This window comes from Cynocephalus volans, chromosome 3 (assembly GCF_027409185.1).
Source record: "Cynocephalus volans isolate mCynVol1 chromosome 3, mCynVol1.pri, whole genome shotgun sequence".
Classification (NCBI taxonomy): domain Eukaryota; kingdom Metazoa; phylum Chordata; class Mammalia; order Dermoptera; family Cynocephalidae; genus Cynocephalus; species Cynocephalus volans.
The window spans coordinates 82,425,877-82,445,237 of record NC_084462.1 but is presented as its reverse complement, the minus strand read 5'-3'; the positions used below and the strand labels follow the sequence as shown (position 1 = coordinate 82,445,237).

Sequence of the window (19,361 nt, the reverse complement as noted above, 5' to 3'; positions counted from 1 at the left end):
ATTCTCTGTAAATATTGGCAATCTGTAAGTCCTAATTTAAAATAAATTATGTATCAGTTAAAGAATACAGAATGAAATCCTATCACTAACTTTAACATGAAATTTCTTTGAATAGATATATAATTTCTAAAGGCACCAAAGGTAATCTGAATCAAGCAGTGATCTGAAAAATAAAATTATTCAGGAACAGATTTTATTGCAAATATTTAATCAAAAACTATTATATACAGCAGAATTTTAATAGCCATTTAAAACATTTAACATTCAGTAAAACAAAATTTAAGAATCCAAAGCACATTTTAAGAAGTAAAAATGTAGCGTTTTAAATAAAAGTCTATTAGTACTTCAAAGCAAACTACTGTTCTTCATATTATTTGTTTCTATATTATTTCCTAGATGATAAAAAACAACTGAAAAATCAATTTAGCAGCCATCTTACAGATAAATTAGGCTAAACTCCCAAAACCAATTTTTTACATCACTGCTTTAGGTCCCATTTGAAGTTTCTATTTTACAATTAAAGAAAAGTTACTTAAACATGGTTGAATACATGCCAGGACATGTTTTCAGTTTACTGCTTTACAATATCTACATTATACCATACTTTGGTTTGGCTTCCAGACCATTTTTATGGGTCTATTTCTAAAGAAGATCATTAAAACAATATTAAAAGCATAAGAGCTACAGGAATTTCAACAATGGGTTTCTACTTTATACAACTAGTATATCAAGGGGTTTCTGCACAGCTTATACACTGACAAAAAGCACAAATATAAGTTTATATTTTAATATTTTCACTTTCACTGAAAGTTTAATTAAGGTAAGCTTACAGCCTGGCAGGCTAACACTTGTATGGAGGTACACAGATTCAAATATTCTGTTTACATGCTTCTGACAAACTGGAATGTTATATTAAGTCCAAAATTAAGTTCACGTTCATCCAAATTCTCATTAGATCAATTTAGCACTCTCAGCATGCTCCATTTACCAGCGTCATAATCAAAATAAAGCCTCCATTAACAATGCCAATCAGCCATTATTTTAAATCAATTATTACCAAATGGTACATGGTTTCTAAATCTCTTCCTTTAAGTTAATTGAAAAGGATATATAGGTAATAAGGAGTTCTGGCTTAGGACTGATAAAAGTTTGAAAAGATTTATTATTATAACTAATATTCTTATAATCAATTCATATCAGCAGCCAAGTCCCATTTCCTCAAAAACTGTTAAATGAGACCTTTCCATTACAAACTTAACCTTCATTAAAAGCCTGTTCGTGTTTTAAAGACTTCTTGAAAATCCATACTAATCGTGCTATTATTGGTAAACTGATTTGTTTAATAACGTAGGCTGAACAGACAGGTAAAGTGTATGATGACCTCCCTCACATTTTTCTATTTCTCAACTCTACAACAGCACCACTGAGCTCACTTGATAGTACTGTTCCAAATGCTCTCACTGTTTGTACCCTAAAACTCAGAGTGACTAATTAATTTCAACTTCTCTCTTTTTCATTTGCCAGGTCTCTACTGTTGTCTCTGTTGTGCTAGGGCTATTTTCTCTGGGAATGTCATCTGTTTGATCAGATACTACTTCATCAGTTTTGGCTGAAGGATCACCACTACCTTTCTGAAGAATCTCTGTGGCTTCATACTCAAGTACCTCTGAGGGAGTCAATGGTTCCAAATGAATACTGCCTTGCTCACTAACATCAGAACTAACAGATTCAGGTTCATCTCTTTTTCTCAAAAACTGATCAATGCTATCATCATCTGATGTTAACCCCAAATCTTTAATATTCTTCGAAGGAAACCTAGCTTCACCGGAGTTGTGATCTTTAATCTGATCACATGAAATTATGTTTTCTGAACTTTGGCACACCTTCAACTCCATTTCCTGACGAACGTGCTGTATTTCTTCTTCCTTTTCCACTTTACCTGCACAAATATTTGAATCATAACTGAAGATTTTCTTTGAGCCAGTTTCCTGGTCTGCAAGACAGGTATCACTTTCCTTATCTGAAGCTGTTATACTTTCTTCACTTTTTGTTGCCGATGAGCCTTCAGAGGAATTAGCATCACATTCGTTTTTCTCTTCCAAAGAAGCTTTATCTTGTTTACTGAAAAAATAAAGCCATTTATTATCTATTTCTTCATAAAACAATGTATCTGAATACAATCAAAATAAAGACATGTTTTAAAAACGAAATAAGTCAATGCAAATTTTCCCACCAAAAAGGAAAACGAATCCAGGTCCCAGTCCTTGCCATGACGTTACAACTTAGGGAGCAGCTATTTTTTTAGGCAAGATGGTGAGGAAACTCTGGAGTCACATATTAAAAGAAGAACTGGGTAGTCTATCAATTAAGGTAATCAATATCTATCAGTTTTAGTCATGGCTGTCATTAGTTTCATCTGTTCATATCTCTTGCCTATTTTTAGGTAAAATTTAAGTGTTCTCATTAATTTGTAAAAGTACCTAAAATCAAGAATACATTTGGAAAGAAAATCTATTTTTCTTTTATGATTTGTATATCCTCTTATGCTTGGAAGGTCTTTTCCTATGCAAAATCAGAAAAACATTCACAAACATTTCCCTAATTTTGAATAGCCTAATTTAAAAACATAAACACATGCCTGAAAAAAATATATGTAAATATATCACAGACATATGTGTATGTGTACTTCCATATGTTTACTCTGACACTACTGTGTTAATAGAAACTATTTAGTGAATTGTGAAGATTTCTAAGAAAATCTCCATTTCCTTATCCAGATCCAAGGATGCTTAATTTTCCAAAAATAAATGTAATGATTACATGTACCTTATTTCTGACATTTAATCCACCTGGAATTTAGACTTTTCCCCAATAAATTGCACAAATATCCTAGCAACATTTTGAAATGGTCATTTATTATATACAAATTATTATATGTATAAGGCTATTATTCTGCTATTTATTTTGTTCTATTTATTTGCCTTTAGACAATTCCTGTACCAATACCACACAGTCTTGACAATTATAGATTGACAATGTACTTTATAATCTAGTAGAGCAAATCACCAACATTCTACTACTCTTCTCCAAAAATTTCATAGTTTAAAAATGTAAAAGATATTTGTACAATGATGCTCATTAAAACAATGTTTAAAATAGTGAATACAGAAACAACCTAATGTCCAGTAACAGAGGACTGATTAAATACATTATGGTATTAATAAATGGAAAAATAATGAAACTTATTTTGTCAGTTTCCAAACCAAATCCCATTGGGATTGTCAACTAAATGTTTATTAAATTCATAAATTAATTTGGAAAATGGTTTATCATTCAAGTTTTTAATATATTATTTTCTATCTCAGTAAATTTTTGCTTTTCTTCATTTAGATCCTACACAATTCTCATTTTAGTTTCTACTGTGAATGAACTCTTTTGTCCATTATATTTGGTAATCAAGTTATTGATATATCAGAAGGATTCTGATATTTACACCAAGCTGCATTAATACTCATTCATTTTAATCATTCTGAGCTCACTTTCATAGATCTTATTGATCAATTACATCATACACAAAAACATTGTTTTTCCTCATTTCAAATTTGTATAATTCTTATTTTTGTTTGAACCATACTGTACTAACTACAATTTACAGAAAATATTAAACAATATAGAGATGACTAGTCTCTTAAGTCCTTACGTGAATTTTTGTTAGCTCCCCCACCCCCAAGAACTCAAGAGAAAATGCTAGGTGAAGAAATGGCTAGATATCTTTACTAGTGGAGTCTAAGAAACACCTTCTTAAGGCTTTATTCCATAATTCGCTTTTTTAGAAGCAATAGATTAGTTAATCCCAACAGATTAACAAGCAACCTACTGCAAAATATACAGCATAAAGACAAAAATTGGTAAATTACTTATTTTAAAAAACAAAATAAAATTATATTTATCTGGAATAAAGTTCTAATTAGAATGTCGGGATTCTCTTCTGCTTTAATGCTTATAAGAACTCTAAGGAACACAAGACATTGTGAAAATGTGAAATGTCTTGTGTTCCTCGGGGTTCTACTAAGCATTAAAACTTTAAAAGCCAATCCCTGAATTATGAAACTTTTATGCTGAGATCCCGCCACAGAAATAGCTTTATAGCTTTTGGAAAACACTTAAAAAAAAAATTTAAGATTACATATTTGCAATAACTGTCCCCATCTTGTAACTTGTAGTATCTTATAACTGTTTTCACTTAATAGGGGCAACTAAAATCTGTTAAAATTTTACTTAGTAGTAAGCAATTTTTAAAGAATTTATAAAATGTTCTATACATGTTTAAAGAATTTAAAAACCAAAAACCTGGAGTATATTTTTATTGAATTAAAATTTCAAAGTTTTATTTTAATTAAAAGCCACTACTAAAAGCAACACCACAAACAAAAATTAAATAGACTTTGCCAATTAGTTGTAAAATAATGCAGTTCAAATGTTATTTTATATACTTGAATTTCAAGAGATTCAGTTTTTCCTTATATTTACCTTTCAGAATTTGATGTTTCTGTTTCTCCTTCAGCCATATTAGGTCTTGCAATTTCCTGAAATGATTAACAATACTTTTCTTTTACATTCATAGCTAAGCTTCTTTAAAAAACTGTTTGTATTATACTACACTTTCTGGAAAAGAGGAACTTAAGTGTGCAACCTAATATAGCAAAAAAAAAAAAAAAAAAAAAAGTAGAAAAACAATTTTTAAAACTAAAGTGTATACTAGAATAATTCCCATAATTAAAATTAGAATTTTTTTAAAAATTCTTTATTTTTTAAACTAAAAGAATTTCAGTGTACCAGAAGTTTGTGAATCATGTTCAAGAAGCAGTGACCCAGTTATATCAACCTGCTTTCCTTAACCTGTCCTTCAAATGTGGCCATAATTACAATTACTTGAATAGAAAACAAGTAAAACACAACTTGAATTTGAATAATGAGATGTATCCACAGTATTTTATTATAAACATATTATATAGACACCTGGATAAAACATTTCTGAAATTACAATTTCATATATAGAGTCATGGTAACCCTTCTCCTGTCAAACCAAGAATATGAAATAATAAATTAAAGAAATATTTTGCTTATTTCAAATGTTTTATCAGGAGGAAAGAATACAGTGAAAAAAAAAAAATCAGTAAGTCAGAGGCTGGCCTAACAATTTGTAAGAATTACCAGTTAGTGAGCACATATGATATGTGAGGTAGTATATTAAGAACTTTACATTTATTATCTCATTTAATCCCCATATTAGATATTGTAAACACAATTTTTACAAATGAGAAATAAGACTGAGTGGGTCAGTAGAGAACCTGAGGCAATATCACAGTAAGTGGTAAAGCTTCAAATCTAGGTCTAGCTCTTAACCACTATAGTAGCTTGACTTAATCCGTGATTTGATGATGACATATTAATCACACACATTTATCTCCTCACCCTCCCAAAACCCTGCTAAAATGAAGGCAGAGAAATAAAAGATGTTCACTCATAAAGACCAAGAAAACACAAAAGCGTACTAATTGCTAAAGAAATTTCAACAAATTTTTAGGAGACAGGAAGTGGCTAGAGGAGTGGTAACTGACTTAGCAGTATGGAGAATCTTACAACAAAATGTCTGCAGTGGGAAAATACACGGAAAATAGTCAATTTGCCCAGAGAACCTAAGACATCTGGTGTTTGGAGGAACCCAATACAAAATCTAGTACATAAAAGGTAAAAATGAAGCACAGGCACTGCTGGAAAATTGAAATGCTCCTTCCCCCAACTCACACAACAGGTACCTATCTCTTCCCCTACCACAGAGGCTAAAGGTTAACTTTCTGAACTGAAGAAAGTCTAGACTTGTGAACAACAGGAACAGCAAAGGATAGGCATGAGATACTGACAGAAAACAGAAAGATTTAGTAAAATTCCACATAGTAAAAAGAGGGACCCATAATGTCTCTCCCAACCTGGCTCCAAGAATGCCAGCAGCCAGAGGACTCACTTCCTTCCCTACCACCCTGAGCTAGAATTTAGAAGATTTCTCTTTGGAGAAAATTATCAGCCCCCAAGAAAATATGTAATGACTTTGAGAATATCCTTTTCACCAAAGAAACAGTCAGCTTATAACCTGATTTTCCTACATCGAAGTCTAAACAACTTCCAAGCAGATTGTGCAGGTTGGACAGTGCACAAATCCAGGAGGCAACCTTCACATCATAATTCATATCAGTGGTTCTCAAAGTGTGATTCACAGACACCTGGCCACTTTTAGAATGCATGTGTGGTCAAAACTCTTGGTACAAAAGCAGTGGTGAGTAAAAATGCTGGCACCTTAACAAGAATCAAGGCAGTGGCACTAAACCCCAAATGTACCAGAAGTCACTGTACTCTTTACCACCACACACAAGCAATAAAACTAATTTTATTAAATCTCAATCTTTGAGTTCGTGTCTTTAATATCTGAAAAGACTGAGTTCTGTGTGATCAAACAGGAATGCATAAAGCACTGTTATTGGGTACTGTAAGCATTTGGGTCTGTGATTAAGTTGCAAGCTGAACTTTGCCACTTTTTCTCCCATTAAACATTTTTATTTTAAAGAATGTCAAACAATGGATACTTAAACTTGGGTATTCAGTAGACATTTTCTTGAAAATTAACAAAGTAAGCCTCTCACATCAAGGAAAGCAACTGATAGTGTTTGTTGCCAGTAATAAAATCAAGCAAAAATTACACTTTCCATACCCACCACCAATGAGATTAATGTTTCTATTAATGAACGTGACTGCTCGAAACATGTCAACACTTGGAAGACCTATGTAACTTGTTGAACCAATATTTTCCAAGTGACGAATACACGACATTATAAAATCATGCATGGATAAAAGTTCCATTCAAAGTATAAATAAACCAACAGATTTTGATGTAACAAAGTACAAAAAGCTCAGTGATATGGAGTCAGATTCCACATCGCAACAGAGAAAACTTCTACTTGTCTAATTCTTGTGTATCATCAAAGGAGAAAAATCATAATTATCAGAAAAGATTAGTAAGGTACTAGTTGAGGTTGGATATTCTTCATATATTTCAACCAAACAACATATCACAACAGACTGCATTCAGAAATATCAATCCAGTTTTCTCTTATTAAAGCTAGACATTAAGGAGATACATGAAAGTGTAAAATGTCATCCTTACTAAATGTTTTTCTGTTTCTAAAAATATTTTTCAGAAAAAAATGTTATTTGTGTTAACATATAGTGGGTTTGTTATTGCTACTTTTAAGTCAATAAGTATTTTTTAAATTTCATAATTTTAATTTCAAATGTGGTAAATATCAATAATATTTAAGAGTATAAAGGGGTATACGTAAATACTGTCCTCTGGAATTTTGCACTGCACAACCTGCATGGCTATGCAAAGCAGCCCTGTCCCTATCCAAACACACAGGGTTTTCAATGAACTTTTTAGCCTCACTCCTTAATCATGTATGTGCAACGAAGGATCACCACAAAACTAAAGATACCCTTTAACATGAGAAAGATCAAAATAAACAAAAAAGGAATAAAGAAAGGGGCCTGAAACATCAGAGACACTGATGGGAGCAAAAAAAACCATGTAAATATATAAAACTAATGTCCCCAGAGAGGTAGGTTATTGTATCCATTAAACAATAACAAAAAACTATGAAAACAGAACTGAAGAACAAATAAAAAATTAAAGAGCAGTTCAAAATTACAAGTATGGCAACTAAAATAAGTAAATTTAGCAAATTTTTTCAAAAAGATTGAACCAAATGACAAAAAGTTGGAAGGCAGGAAAGAAAATACCATACAATTAAAGGAGCTGGTGCAGGATGCCCAATGTCAGAATAGGAGTTTCCAAAAAATGAGAACAGAGAAAAAAAGGTGTACAGCAAAAATAGAAAAGTGAAAGTGAAAATTAACCAAAGAAATAATACCAAAAAACTTCCTCAAAATAGAAATCTCCAAATTGCAAAGGCTTTTCAAATGTCTATCATAATGAATAAAAGAAGGATAATGGGTAAATGCACTCATATAATGAAACTTCAAAACACCAGAGATAATCATTAAGGTTTCCCACAAAGAACAAAGTAACCTAAATACCAAAAAACTGGAGCAAGAATGGCATCAAACTTCTCTAAAACAATACTGGATGTAAGAAGATAGTGAAGCAATACTTTTAATTTCTTTTTTGGTGGGGGGCAGCTGGCCAGTATGGGGATCTGAACTCACGACCTTGGTGTTATAAGGTTGCACTATAACCAACTGACCTAACTGGCCAGCCCCCTGAAGCAATACTTTTAAACCTACATGGGAAATATGTTTCCTACATATTTTAGCCAGACTATCATTGTAGTAAATATATTTACTTCTAGACATGCAAGGACTGAAAAAAAGATGGACTCCTTCTGAAGAAGCCAGTAGAGGACATGATTCATCAAAATGATGAGCAAAGGAAGAAAAGAGGAATTCACAGCTCAGGAAACAGGACATTCAACACAAGAGAATGGGAAAGGAAAATTTTGATATACCAAACTATGCACCAGGCTTAGAAAGCAACTGGTTTAAATCGAAGCAGAGAGTCTGAGAGGAGATCTCCAGACCTCTCCCAATAATTTTTTTTTTGATATGTGTGAACATTTAGAACAAATATTTCCAAACATTAGACAGCTAAATTGCAACATTTTTAAAAAGAGTATTAGGTGAACAGAAAACTAAACAAATGAGTAAAAATATATATATATTTTCTTAACTCCAGAAAAATAAAATAAAGGAGGAAAAGAAATCATGTACACTTCCTGGCTCAGCATATGTACGAGTCACAAAAACTGTGATGTAACTGTGCTGGAATCAGTGCTGTGCCAAGCCATAGTGGAGCCTGAGGCAAAAGGAAAAATGTGTACTCCTATATACAAGTTTTTGTGTATTTTTAAATGTTTTTTTACCTCCAGAAAATTAAAGCAGTTGAAAAAATACTGAAAAATTGAAAAGCAGGTGAACTGAAACTCATAATACTAGCTTAAGTTTAAACTAAAACAGAATTTATCGTTTTGCTTTTCTGGCTTTAATGAAAGTAAACACATCAATAATATAGTTCTAATTAAAATCTAATTCTTTTCTACCTTGTTTTCAAATGAGCAAATTACCATGTTTGACAATTTCTCTTGACCAAGTGTCAATCTTAAAAATTTAATTAACTTCAGTTGATTGAAACTTCTTTTGTTGCTGGAATTGTTTAAAAATTCCGAATACCACTTCCAAATCTGCATAAGATTGCACTGAGGAAAGTACGTCAATAAGTTCCAGAAGACCCAAACACAATGTTTTATATTACAAACTACTGACATTGTAGTATGTTGCTTTAAACTATTTTATATGAAATTTCTACAGAACTTAAATTGTCAGAATGCTTAAGTGCTGAGTCAGTGGCTGCTTTTTGCAAATCAAATGTATTTATAGAAAACAACTTTTCTCAAGTTCAAAAATTCTAAATCTGAACACACTGCATTTAATTTTTCATATCTCTATTTCAAATATGAAATTAGGGCATTTACAATCTTAATTTCTATTTGATAAGCACTTTCCTCATAATTATCAATATTCTCCTTTAGCGATTCATGCATTTCCAGTTTACTTTTCTTTTTCATTTATTTTCAAAGCCAGAACGAATATTCCTACTTCTTGCTGAAGTTTTTTATATTCAAATACACTTTCAAAATTACTTTCTCCTATTTGCTGTAAGCAAAAGGATAGGATTTTTAGTAAGTATGCAGTATTACATATAGTCATGTTTTCTGATTGTAGGGCTTTAACTTCTCCCACCTGGTTCAAAATATCATCTCATAAACAGAAAATTTGCACAAAAAATTGTAGTCTATTTGTACCAAGATGCTTTCAATTTCAGCATAATGTATTTTGTCATTTGATATTATATCTTTCAATATTTGATAACATCTTTGTGAACAAAATGTCTTGAATGTATATGATCTGGATACCCATCGGGTATCTGCATGTGATTTTAATGTTTTTAGAACAGAAAAGAATATCCCATTCACTCAATGAATTCCTCTGCCCCCCAAAATATATATCTTTTGTACAATACTAAAAAAGATGATCATATTTAAATTCACAGATACAGTATTTTTTTCATGTTAAATTATGATTACAAACTAAGCAAGGCACAAATTTGGCCTAATTATTTTGGGAGGAAATACTGCTTGTACACCCTAGTATATATGCCTACTACATTTGTTCCATTAAATATCCCTGACCAGGAGAATTTATGTAAATATCTCTTTCTAACTTATTAATAATTTCATAAGCTAGACCATATCCAGTTTTTTTAAATAACAGTTTTGAGATACAATTCTCCAGTTTTTTTCTTTTGTTTCAATCAAGTCAATAAAACTTCCTTCTCTTGCCATGACATTATTCTTAATGTAAACATATTTAATAAGACACATTTATTCATGATTGACTATAGCTGGTTTACAATAAAAATATAAGAAAAAGTATTTTCCTTCTTTTTTCTTAATAGTATTTCAGATTTAACATAATTTACTAATAGTATAAATCTGTTTTGAATTTTGTTAGACAAATAAGACAGATTCCTTTTTATGATTAGCTATATGATTACAATGTCCTGTAAGTTCAACTAAATTCAGAACCATTCCAGCATTTGGACTACCAATAATTTCTGTGATGTTCTAAGAGGTAAATTATTTTTGCACAAAATATACCAACATCTAACATCCCTCCCACACATTCTGTAAAGCAACACCTATTAAACAGTTTGAATATATTTTTAAAAATGTTTCCATTTTTAAAAAGCATGATTAAACATGGAGTTTTTGTGATCACAAATTCTGTTTAAATTCTTTCAATCTATGAAACCACTTTTTGGGCTGCAAATATTTGATTCTGTTGTATTATTGCTAAGAAGCATAAATGGAAAAAAAATAAAGGCAAAGATACTTTGGTATAAACGAGTCAGTCATGACGAATTAATTCACTATTGGAACTTTTTATTAAAACACATGGCTTTTGAAAACCTTTACTCATCATGTGAAACAGATTCTCTGAAATCTACATCTTGTCCTTGAGTAGGCCCATGCTCTATTAAAATCATTTTTATTTTATCCGAAATAGGTGGACATGATGGATTATTAAAATTTCTTTCAAATGTCATCTTACTATTTAATTACTCATGCTTATGTTCACTAGTTTCTGAAATTTTTAACATTTTTCTAAGAAAATTTTTTATTTAATTCTGAATTTCATGGCAATTTTGTTCTATGTGTGTAAATGTTAAAGATTTTACCATCTTTAGTAGCTGAAATAACGTTTTTTTTTTTTTTTCCTAGTCAAACTTACTATTGCCCCTACAATTTTGGTCAATTTTTCTGCACATTTTTCTTCTTCTTCTGAATATTGCACCATTTGGCTTTTTAGATTACATATTTGTTTTAAAAAATTTTTAGAACAAATTAAACATATATCATTTTTAATTAACACATTTAGTTAAATATAACATTTAATTTATATAAATTAACTTAATCCATATAAATTAAAATATTTAACAATCAAATAGGTGTACATAAATATTTGTATAAAAAACACAAGAATCAATCATTACAGACAACAGTACATTATATACCAGGTTTCCAGACATATTTGCTGAGAAACAATGTAGTGAAAAAGATTTTTTTATATAGAGAAGTGACAGTAAATTATCACTGTTTTAAGTAAAGTGTAAAGTTTCCTAGAAAGAAATTAATATTCAGAAAACATTTGACATTTTAATCAAACTTCATTTGTGAAAGGTCAAACATATTAATAAATAAATTTGTATTACTCACCTAAGTGCTCATATTTTTTAAATCACAGAAACAATTGTAATAATTAAAACTTTCCCTTTTACTTAACAGTACTACGAATTGTAGCTACCAACACTGAAAACGACTTGTCAGTTCCCCCATGACTAAACAAGGACTGTCAGAGGAAATGACAAGTGAGAGATTTACTTCATTATGCTGGTACTCCCCATGTGCATATGACTCTCAGGGTCAGATAAGTGCAGGGTTGGATACTGTCTTTAAAATTTTGATATTGTGTTCATTATGAATTATTTTGCATTAATTTTTATTTTTTTAAATACTGAATTAAGATATTAGTTATCTTAATTAGTGAATTATTTTGGAGACACCCCCTTAAATTCTAGCCAGAGGTGAGGGCTTCACTCGCCTCATTCTACCTCTAGCCCTAGATGTGATGTTGGGGACAGAGGAAAGCAGGGATAGTAATCTAGAGAAGTAAAATCTTAATTATCATCACAGTCAACCACAGTGTCAAAAAATGACAATCAAGAAAATACAATGTGGGCCGAGCCCGTGGCACACTTGGTAGAGTGCGGCGCTAGGAGCGCGGTGACACTCCCGCCGCGGGTTCGGATCCTATATAGGAGTGGCCGGTGCACTCACTGGCTGAGTACTGGTCATGAAAAAGACAAAAAAAAAAAAAAGAAAATACACTGTGCTTATATTATCTTGAATATGGAGGCAAATCAAACAGTAAAAGAGTTGAAAATGGCTGCCCCTAAAGAGTTGGATGGGAAAGAGTGGGGCAAATTAACCATTGTTTTATGATAAACATTCTAGGACAAATTTTTAACTGTTAATTTGATAAAATTAAAAAGCAATTTTATAAAGTCTGAAGATCTCAAGGTTCTGAAAAAGTTACAAAGCAAAAAAACCTTAGAAATTCTTTATGGATAGCCCATGTAGCCTTACATGAATAGAGACTAGAGCTAATTTGCCATTTCACTAATGAAATTATAGTGAACCTCTATTATGCATATTTATGTGTATGTTTGAATTGACAGAAGACTATTAGAAAAAGTAGAGAGAAAAAACCTCATAAAGTCACTCTGAAGTGACTCCTGTGTGTACCCAAATGGTTTAACATACATGAAATTGGAACCCCAGTAGTAGTAGACAGAGAACAGATGAGAAAATACCCATTAGGATAAATGCCCAAAATAATTAAATAAACACATAAATAAGCAAATGGAACAAAACAAATTTAGATACATCATGTTCAAATTGATGACAACTAAAGATAAAATCTTGAAAGCAACCAAAGAAAAACCACACATTTAGAAACAAAGATAAGAATTGAAAATATACGCAAGCCAGGAGGAAACAAAATTCTTAAACTGTTGGAAAACAAAAACTGTCAGCACAGAATTCTATACCCACCAAAAAATATCTTTCAAAAATGAAAAGATTAAAAAATATAAACAAAAAAAGCCTTGGAAGAATTAACTTGCACTAGACCTATAACGTGAGATATTATCAAAGAAAGTTCTTTAGGTAAAAGGAATGTGATAGAAATGGAGAGCAACATAAAGAAATAAAGAGCATTGGAAATGGTAAAAATGAAGATAATATAAATTTATTTTTTAAGTTTTTATTTGCTCTAAAAGATAACTGTCTAAAGCAAAAATTGTAACACTATTCTCTTTATAACAAATGTAAAAGTAAAATATATGACAACAATAGAAACAAAAAAGAACACACATTATCAATATTGGGAATAAAAGAATCAGGAATATCACTGCAGATCCCACAGACACTAAAAGGATAAGGGAATAAATGCTACAAGCAACTCTACATATATAAGAGTACAAAGTTCGACATATTAGATAAAATGTACCATAACCACAACCTACCAAAACTCACTCAAGTAGAAACAAATAATTAAAAATCCTGTACCTAGTATATAAATTTATTTGTAGTTAATAACGTTTTAAATAAAAATAAAACTTTCCATGGCATAAAAGAAAGCTACTTGGAAGAAGGCTGATACTTCTAAATTTCACTTATGTACAGTACAAGACAGAAATACTGTTTAAAAGATTAATATCAAACCTACTTCACTTCATTATACTCAGAAAGAGGTAATAACACTAAGGGATATCAAAACAAATTAATATCAAGAAAGCAAGCACTTGAGTAAAACTATTTCTATATTCATCTATTACACTGTCCAGTAAATAACATTTATACAATAATCCTGAATCTTACTTATATTCAAAGCACCTGTTTAAGATAGCTGAAACATATTTAATATATATTCAAAATATTTGTTTTAAAAATTAGTTAAAACTTTTTGACAGTTTAAATGTAACAGAAAATCAAATCATCTGGGAAGACTAATTTTCAAATGTGCCAAATGATTGAGGTTTTATAATTTCAAGGTTTTTAATTAATAAATTTATCTCCGTAATTCACTAGTTGAACTAAATACCAGGTAAGTGAAATACATAATTTCTCCATCAAAACAAAAACAGCTTACACTTTTACTAAGGGTTTGATTTTTATATCTAATGAAAGTTTTTAAATCTCATTCTTTTCCTTCCTGATAACAAGCCAATAATTGTTATTGATGTATGCATATTGAAATTGAAATAGTAAAAAAATCACAAGAACAATACTTTGAAATGTATAAATGTTTAACATACGGAAAAAAACAACTTTACCTTAGATACAGGGTCTTGTTCCTTAGTAGGAGCTTCATTTTTTAATCTTGAAAACAAAATAGGTATTGAAGATTTTATTTTATACTTACGATGGTAAAATATGAAAGTTTTTTTTATTGCATGATTAAAATAGTTAAAACGTAAATCTAAACTAATGTACATTTTATACTATAATAGTAACTGACCACTATAAATATTTTAAGGTAAAAATAAATTGTATAAGAATAAACAGGAGATTCAATAAATGTGCTAAATAAATGAATAAAAACATGTATTTCCTTCTCTACAAATAAGAGCATTTAAGAAATGTTCTCTTTGCTAAGTACAATTTAAAATAAAAGAACACATTAGTAAAACAGTTTCAAAACAAGAATTACTCTTTAAAAATAAAAGCAGATTATATGCTTATACATAATACAGGTATGCATCAGTATTTACTATTGTAGGACTTAAAAAGTGAGAGAAGATAAAATATTTTATCTATTGTGAAATTCAATGATAATGCAACTTTAATATATATTATAATTAACCTACTCTGGAGGCAGCAAAATCACAGAAATAATTTAGAATTTTGAAGGATGTAATCTCTTAAAAACCTTCATAAACACTGCTCAAACATTAACTATAAATTTTTTTCTTGATTTCTAAAAATTATTGATTATAATTTATTACATTAACAAAGGTATATGCCATCTAGAAAGTTTATAAACTAACCAATTTAATATAAAAGCTAACTTTCCTTAAAGATCTTTGTTTTACGAACTACTGATGACTAAATATTATTTTTTGATACTATATATTAAACTCAGTTTTCATCAGCATGAATAGTGTGCCTACCTGACCTGAAATGCCATTAATCAAGGGTTAAGTGATTTATAACTTTCTGAAGGCTTAATAGCAATACCTAGGGAATAACGTAATTAACATAAGCAAAAACTATACCGACTTAAATTTCACAGACAAAAATAAAGATATCTAATAGGATAGAAATGTCAATAATCCTAAAAACTACTCTCATGTTTAGTCAACAAAATATGGAGTTGGCAAATACCCTCCTTCTTTATCCTTGTTCTGAGGGCACATTTAAAAAATTAGGGCTGTAAATGCTAATGCTTCATTAGATATTATTATAACTGTGCAAAATTACTTATCTATATTTTAGTTATTACACAAAAATGGAAACAACCTAAAATAGATCATATCCTTTTGCTGTAGAACCACTATATTGGTAGTGTATTACAATATTTACAACTAATTTTTTAAGCATATTAAATGAATAAAACTTACACAAAATAATTGTCAAAATATACAGATGCAATCATTTTTTAGTTTAGAGATTTTGTAACTGTCAAGTATTTAATTATGAATAACAACATTCATAAAGATGAGATTATATCCAGTATGCAGTATAATTTCATTGCTTTAATGAAGTATATGGTAAAATAATAGTTTTAAGAATAACATGCATAAAATAACAAGAAAATATAAAAATAGTCTAAAGAAACAAAAAGTAGATATTAGATTAATTATATTTTGAGATAAATTTGTATATTACAACTGATTTTTATTTCTAAGCATTTAATCATTTTAAATTCAGTTAGAAAAACTGTGAAACAAATTGATCACAAAGCAGTTACAAAATATTTTATAAAAGATTTTTCCTTTACATCTTACTGTTGAAATGTTATCAAAGTAAGACCTTATATTCTCACAAAAGAAATATTACCATGCTAATCATTTTCACATATAGCTATAGTAATAAATTAATTTTATGCAGCAATTAAGATGAAAGCCACTAAGCATGTTTAACTATGATTGCTGGCATTTCAATTGGGGAAACTGAGTCCTTTTAATATTTCTGCAGTAAAGGTGGTGACAGAGGATTTTATTACTCTGTATTGGCTAAGAAACTGGTAGGTGAGAACACAATAATTTATCGAAATAATTAGCATTAAGAGGCTTATGATCCCAATCTTGTTTTGTGCCTTTTTATAATACTAGTATTTTTTTTTCTTTTTCTTTTTTTTTTTGTGTGGTGGCTGGCCAGTACAGGGATCGAACCCTGGTCCCCTTTAAAGAAACAGAATAACCAGTGAAAACATTCAGAAAAACAATTCTAAAGAAAAATCAAAAAAGCACATAAAAATTTCAAGTTATAAATTCATCACTAAAATGTACACTAAAACTTTTTAACTATAAAAGAATACTTTAAGATTAATACATTTTAATACAACTACTAATACATCATTAACACTTTTGGATAAGAAAAAAATTTCTTACCTGTAATTCTTATTCTTTAAAGATACCTGCTGAAATGGTCATCATTTGAAATATTCAATTGCTTTTTGGTAGAAGACAGTGAAATTTGCTAAGCTCAAAGTTCTGAGCTAATGAACTGTCATTATGTAATTATACTTTTCACCTAATGAATGTTGCAGTAATTTTTACAGGAAAATATCGTGCCATATTTAGAACAAACACTACTTAAGATTTCAATGCAAAGAGATCAGAAGGATTGACTGGCTTACATTAATTTCAACATCATTAGCGATCAGGATTGCAAATAAGTAATTTTTCTACTCTACAGAAACCTGCTAAAATAGATCTTTCTGATATAATTCTGAAGGACAAACCCTTCCCTCTAAAGTCTAAAATGAAATAAATGGCCCTATTTACATTTTTCTGCAGGTCACATGACCAACCCAAGGCTGCACATAAAACGAATATTCTGGTACAATTATAGTAGTACATTCTTTTGAGGTTTCATTCACACTATAAACATTCCATGGGTTGTGGAGAGGAGCTATAAGGGGAAAAATATTCAGATTCATTTCAGCTAGGCCCCATTCTTTCTTTCCAATATCATTTAAAATCCAATACTTTCAAAGCTGATTTTAAAAATGTAATCTTCAATTTAAGAATATTTGTAAACATACTAAAAAAGCTGAAAAGAAGTTGCACAAGCCAGTACTAAAGTCCATCAGTTTTCAAGACCTTCCACTTAAATATTAAGTACTAAATCTAAGATGGTAAGTATCAGACTAAGAAGTAACAGTAAAACACATAGTGTACCACTTCTGATCATGTATTCTAAGAAGTGTTAATAGATTTATGTATGAAAAGGGTGCCTGATCTAACTATTTATCAGGTTCCATATACATCAGGTACTGTGCTAAGTGATCCACAGTTTAAAAAATCAGTTTTTCCTCTCAAGGAGTTCATTTTCAAGGAAACATACTGAAGCAAATTTTTAATGAATTGTTAAGTTTTAGAAAAGAAACACCTATATGATGCAATGGCTAGACAAAGGACTGAACTACTACAAAAGGGAAAGAGAAAAGGAAGCAGTGAAGATACTACAGTGAACTTGGTTTTGTGGGAAGAGCAGGAGTTAGCAAAGCAGAGGAAGGAGATCCAAGGCACAGCAAAAGCAAAGAAGGATGAAACAAGATGGCAGTGATGAGACCCTCAGTGGTTTCACTGAAACATAGGCACAGAGAAAAGTAGTCAAAAATGAAACTGAAGAGATAGCAAGTGCCACTTCAGATGAGGTCTTGATTGCCATACTAAAGTGTTCATGCCAAGAGCTTTACTCAAAGGCTAATAAGAAAGTATGATCAGATTTGTGCATCAGAAGAAAGAGAAAAGGCAGTATTGGTAAAAGATAGGCTCAAGTCGTGGCATCCAGTTAAGAGATAGTTAATAACTGTCTCAATTAAAACAGTGGCAGCGTCAATGGAGAAAAGGTAGGTTTAGGGAGATGATAAACAAGTTAAAAACAACAGAATAGGGCTGAGCCCGTGGCGCACTCGGGAGAGTGCGGCGCTGGGAGCACAGCGACGTTCCCGTCGCGGGTTCGGATCCTATATAGGAATGGCCGGTGCACTCACTGGCTGAGTGCTGGTCACGAAAAAGACAAAAAAAAAAAAAAAAAAAAAAAACCAGAATATCAGTACCCACTGGGTAAAGGTAAATGCAGAGAGCAAATATAACCCTCCAAATGTCTGCCTTAAGTCACAAGAGAACAGTAACGCCATTAACCAAGACAGGGAATTCACAGGGGAAGGGAATAATGAATAATTTGTGGGAAAAATGAATATGGTTTTGGACATATTGAAATTATAGAATATTCATCTGGAAATACTTACCACTTGGACCTGCTCAGTCTTGTGAATCACATACTTATGCACAATTCCATCCATCACTCCCATTCATGTAATTCCAAAATCTACATCACGAACCTCCATTTTTATTACTATTTTTCAATCAGTTGATAATTCAATTCAGAAATATCATAGCATATTAGAGTTAGACTTTAGTCCTAAGAGATTACAGCATCCAATTGCTCCCATATCATAGATAAGAAAATCTGAGGCCTTAAAAATGAGTAAGTAATAATGTCATTAAAGCAACAGAACCAGTAAACGTGTGGGTTCTACTGCAATTTTCCACTGCACTGCCTCAAAGCCAATTCTTCTCCTGTAAATCAGGCTTCCTCCTTATGAACATGCCAGGAAAGTGAAAAAGCTTAACTGAACTCTCTGCCTGTAAATGTTCTCCACTCTAAAATGTAAGTATCATTGCCAAATTAATCTTACTAAAAGGCAAATTTATGCCATTCTTTGCTCAAATGTTCTACTGCCCATACATCATAGAAACACTGCCCTAAGATTGGGACCCTAGATTATCATCCCAACACTATGACTGTGTCAGTTGCTGCACACACTTCTGTGGAAAGAGGACCTTTACACAGAAGCTCAGTCCTACCCAGTTCCTA

The 19,361-nt window shown here is 30.9% G+C and overlaps 1 protein-coding gene across 1 annotated transcript in view; it reads right to left on the bottom strand.

Moving 5' to 3' along the window:
* Positions 1 to 325: 325 nt before the first annotated feature.
* ZNF280D (zinc finger protein 280D) overlaps positions 326 to 19,361 on the bottom strand; it is a 111,193-nt gene continuing 92,157 nt past the window's right edge. Inside the window, exons 20-22 of the mRNA XM_063090758.1 lie at positions 14,585 to 14,630; positions 4,531 to 4,586; positions 326 to 2,121 (exon numbers count right to left, since the gene is read on the bottom strand). Of these exons, the coding sequence (XP_062946828.1) occupies positions 1,488 to 2,121; positions 4,531 to 4,586; positions 14,585 to 14,630 (736 nt within the window). The 3' untranslated portion in view covers positions 326 to 1,487. The remainder of the gene's footprint in view (positions 2,122 to 4,530; positions 4,587 to 14,584; positions 14,631 to 19,361) is intronic.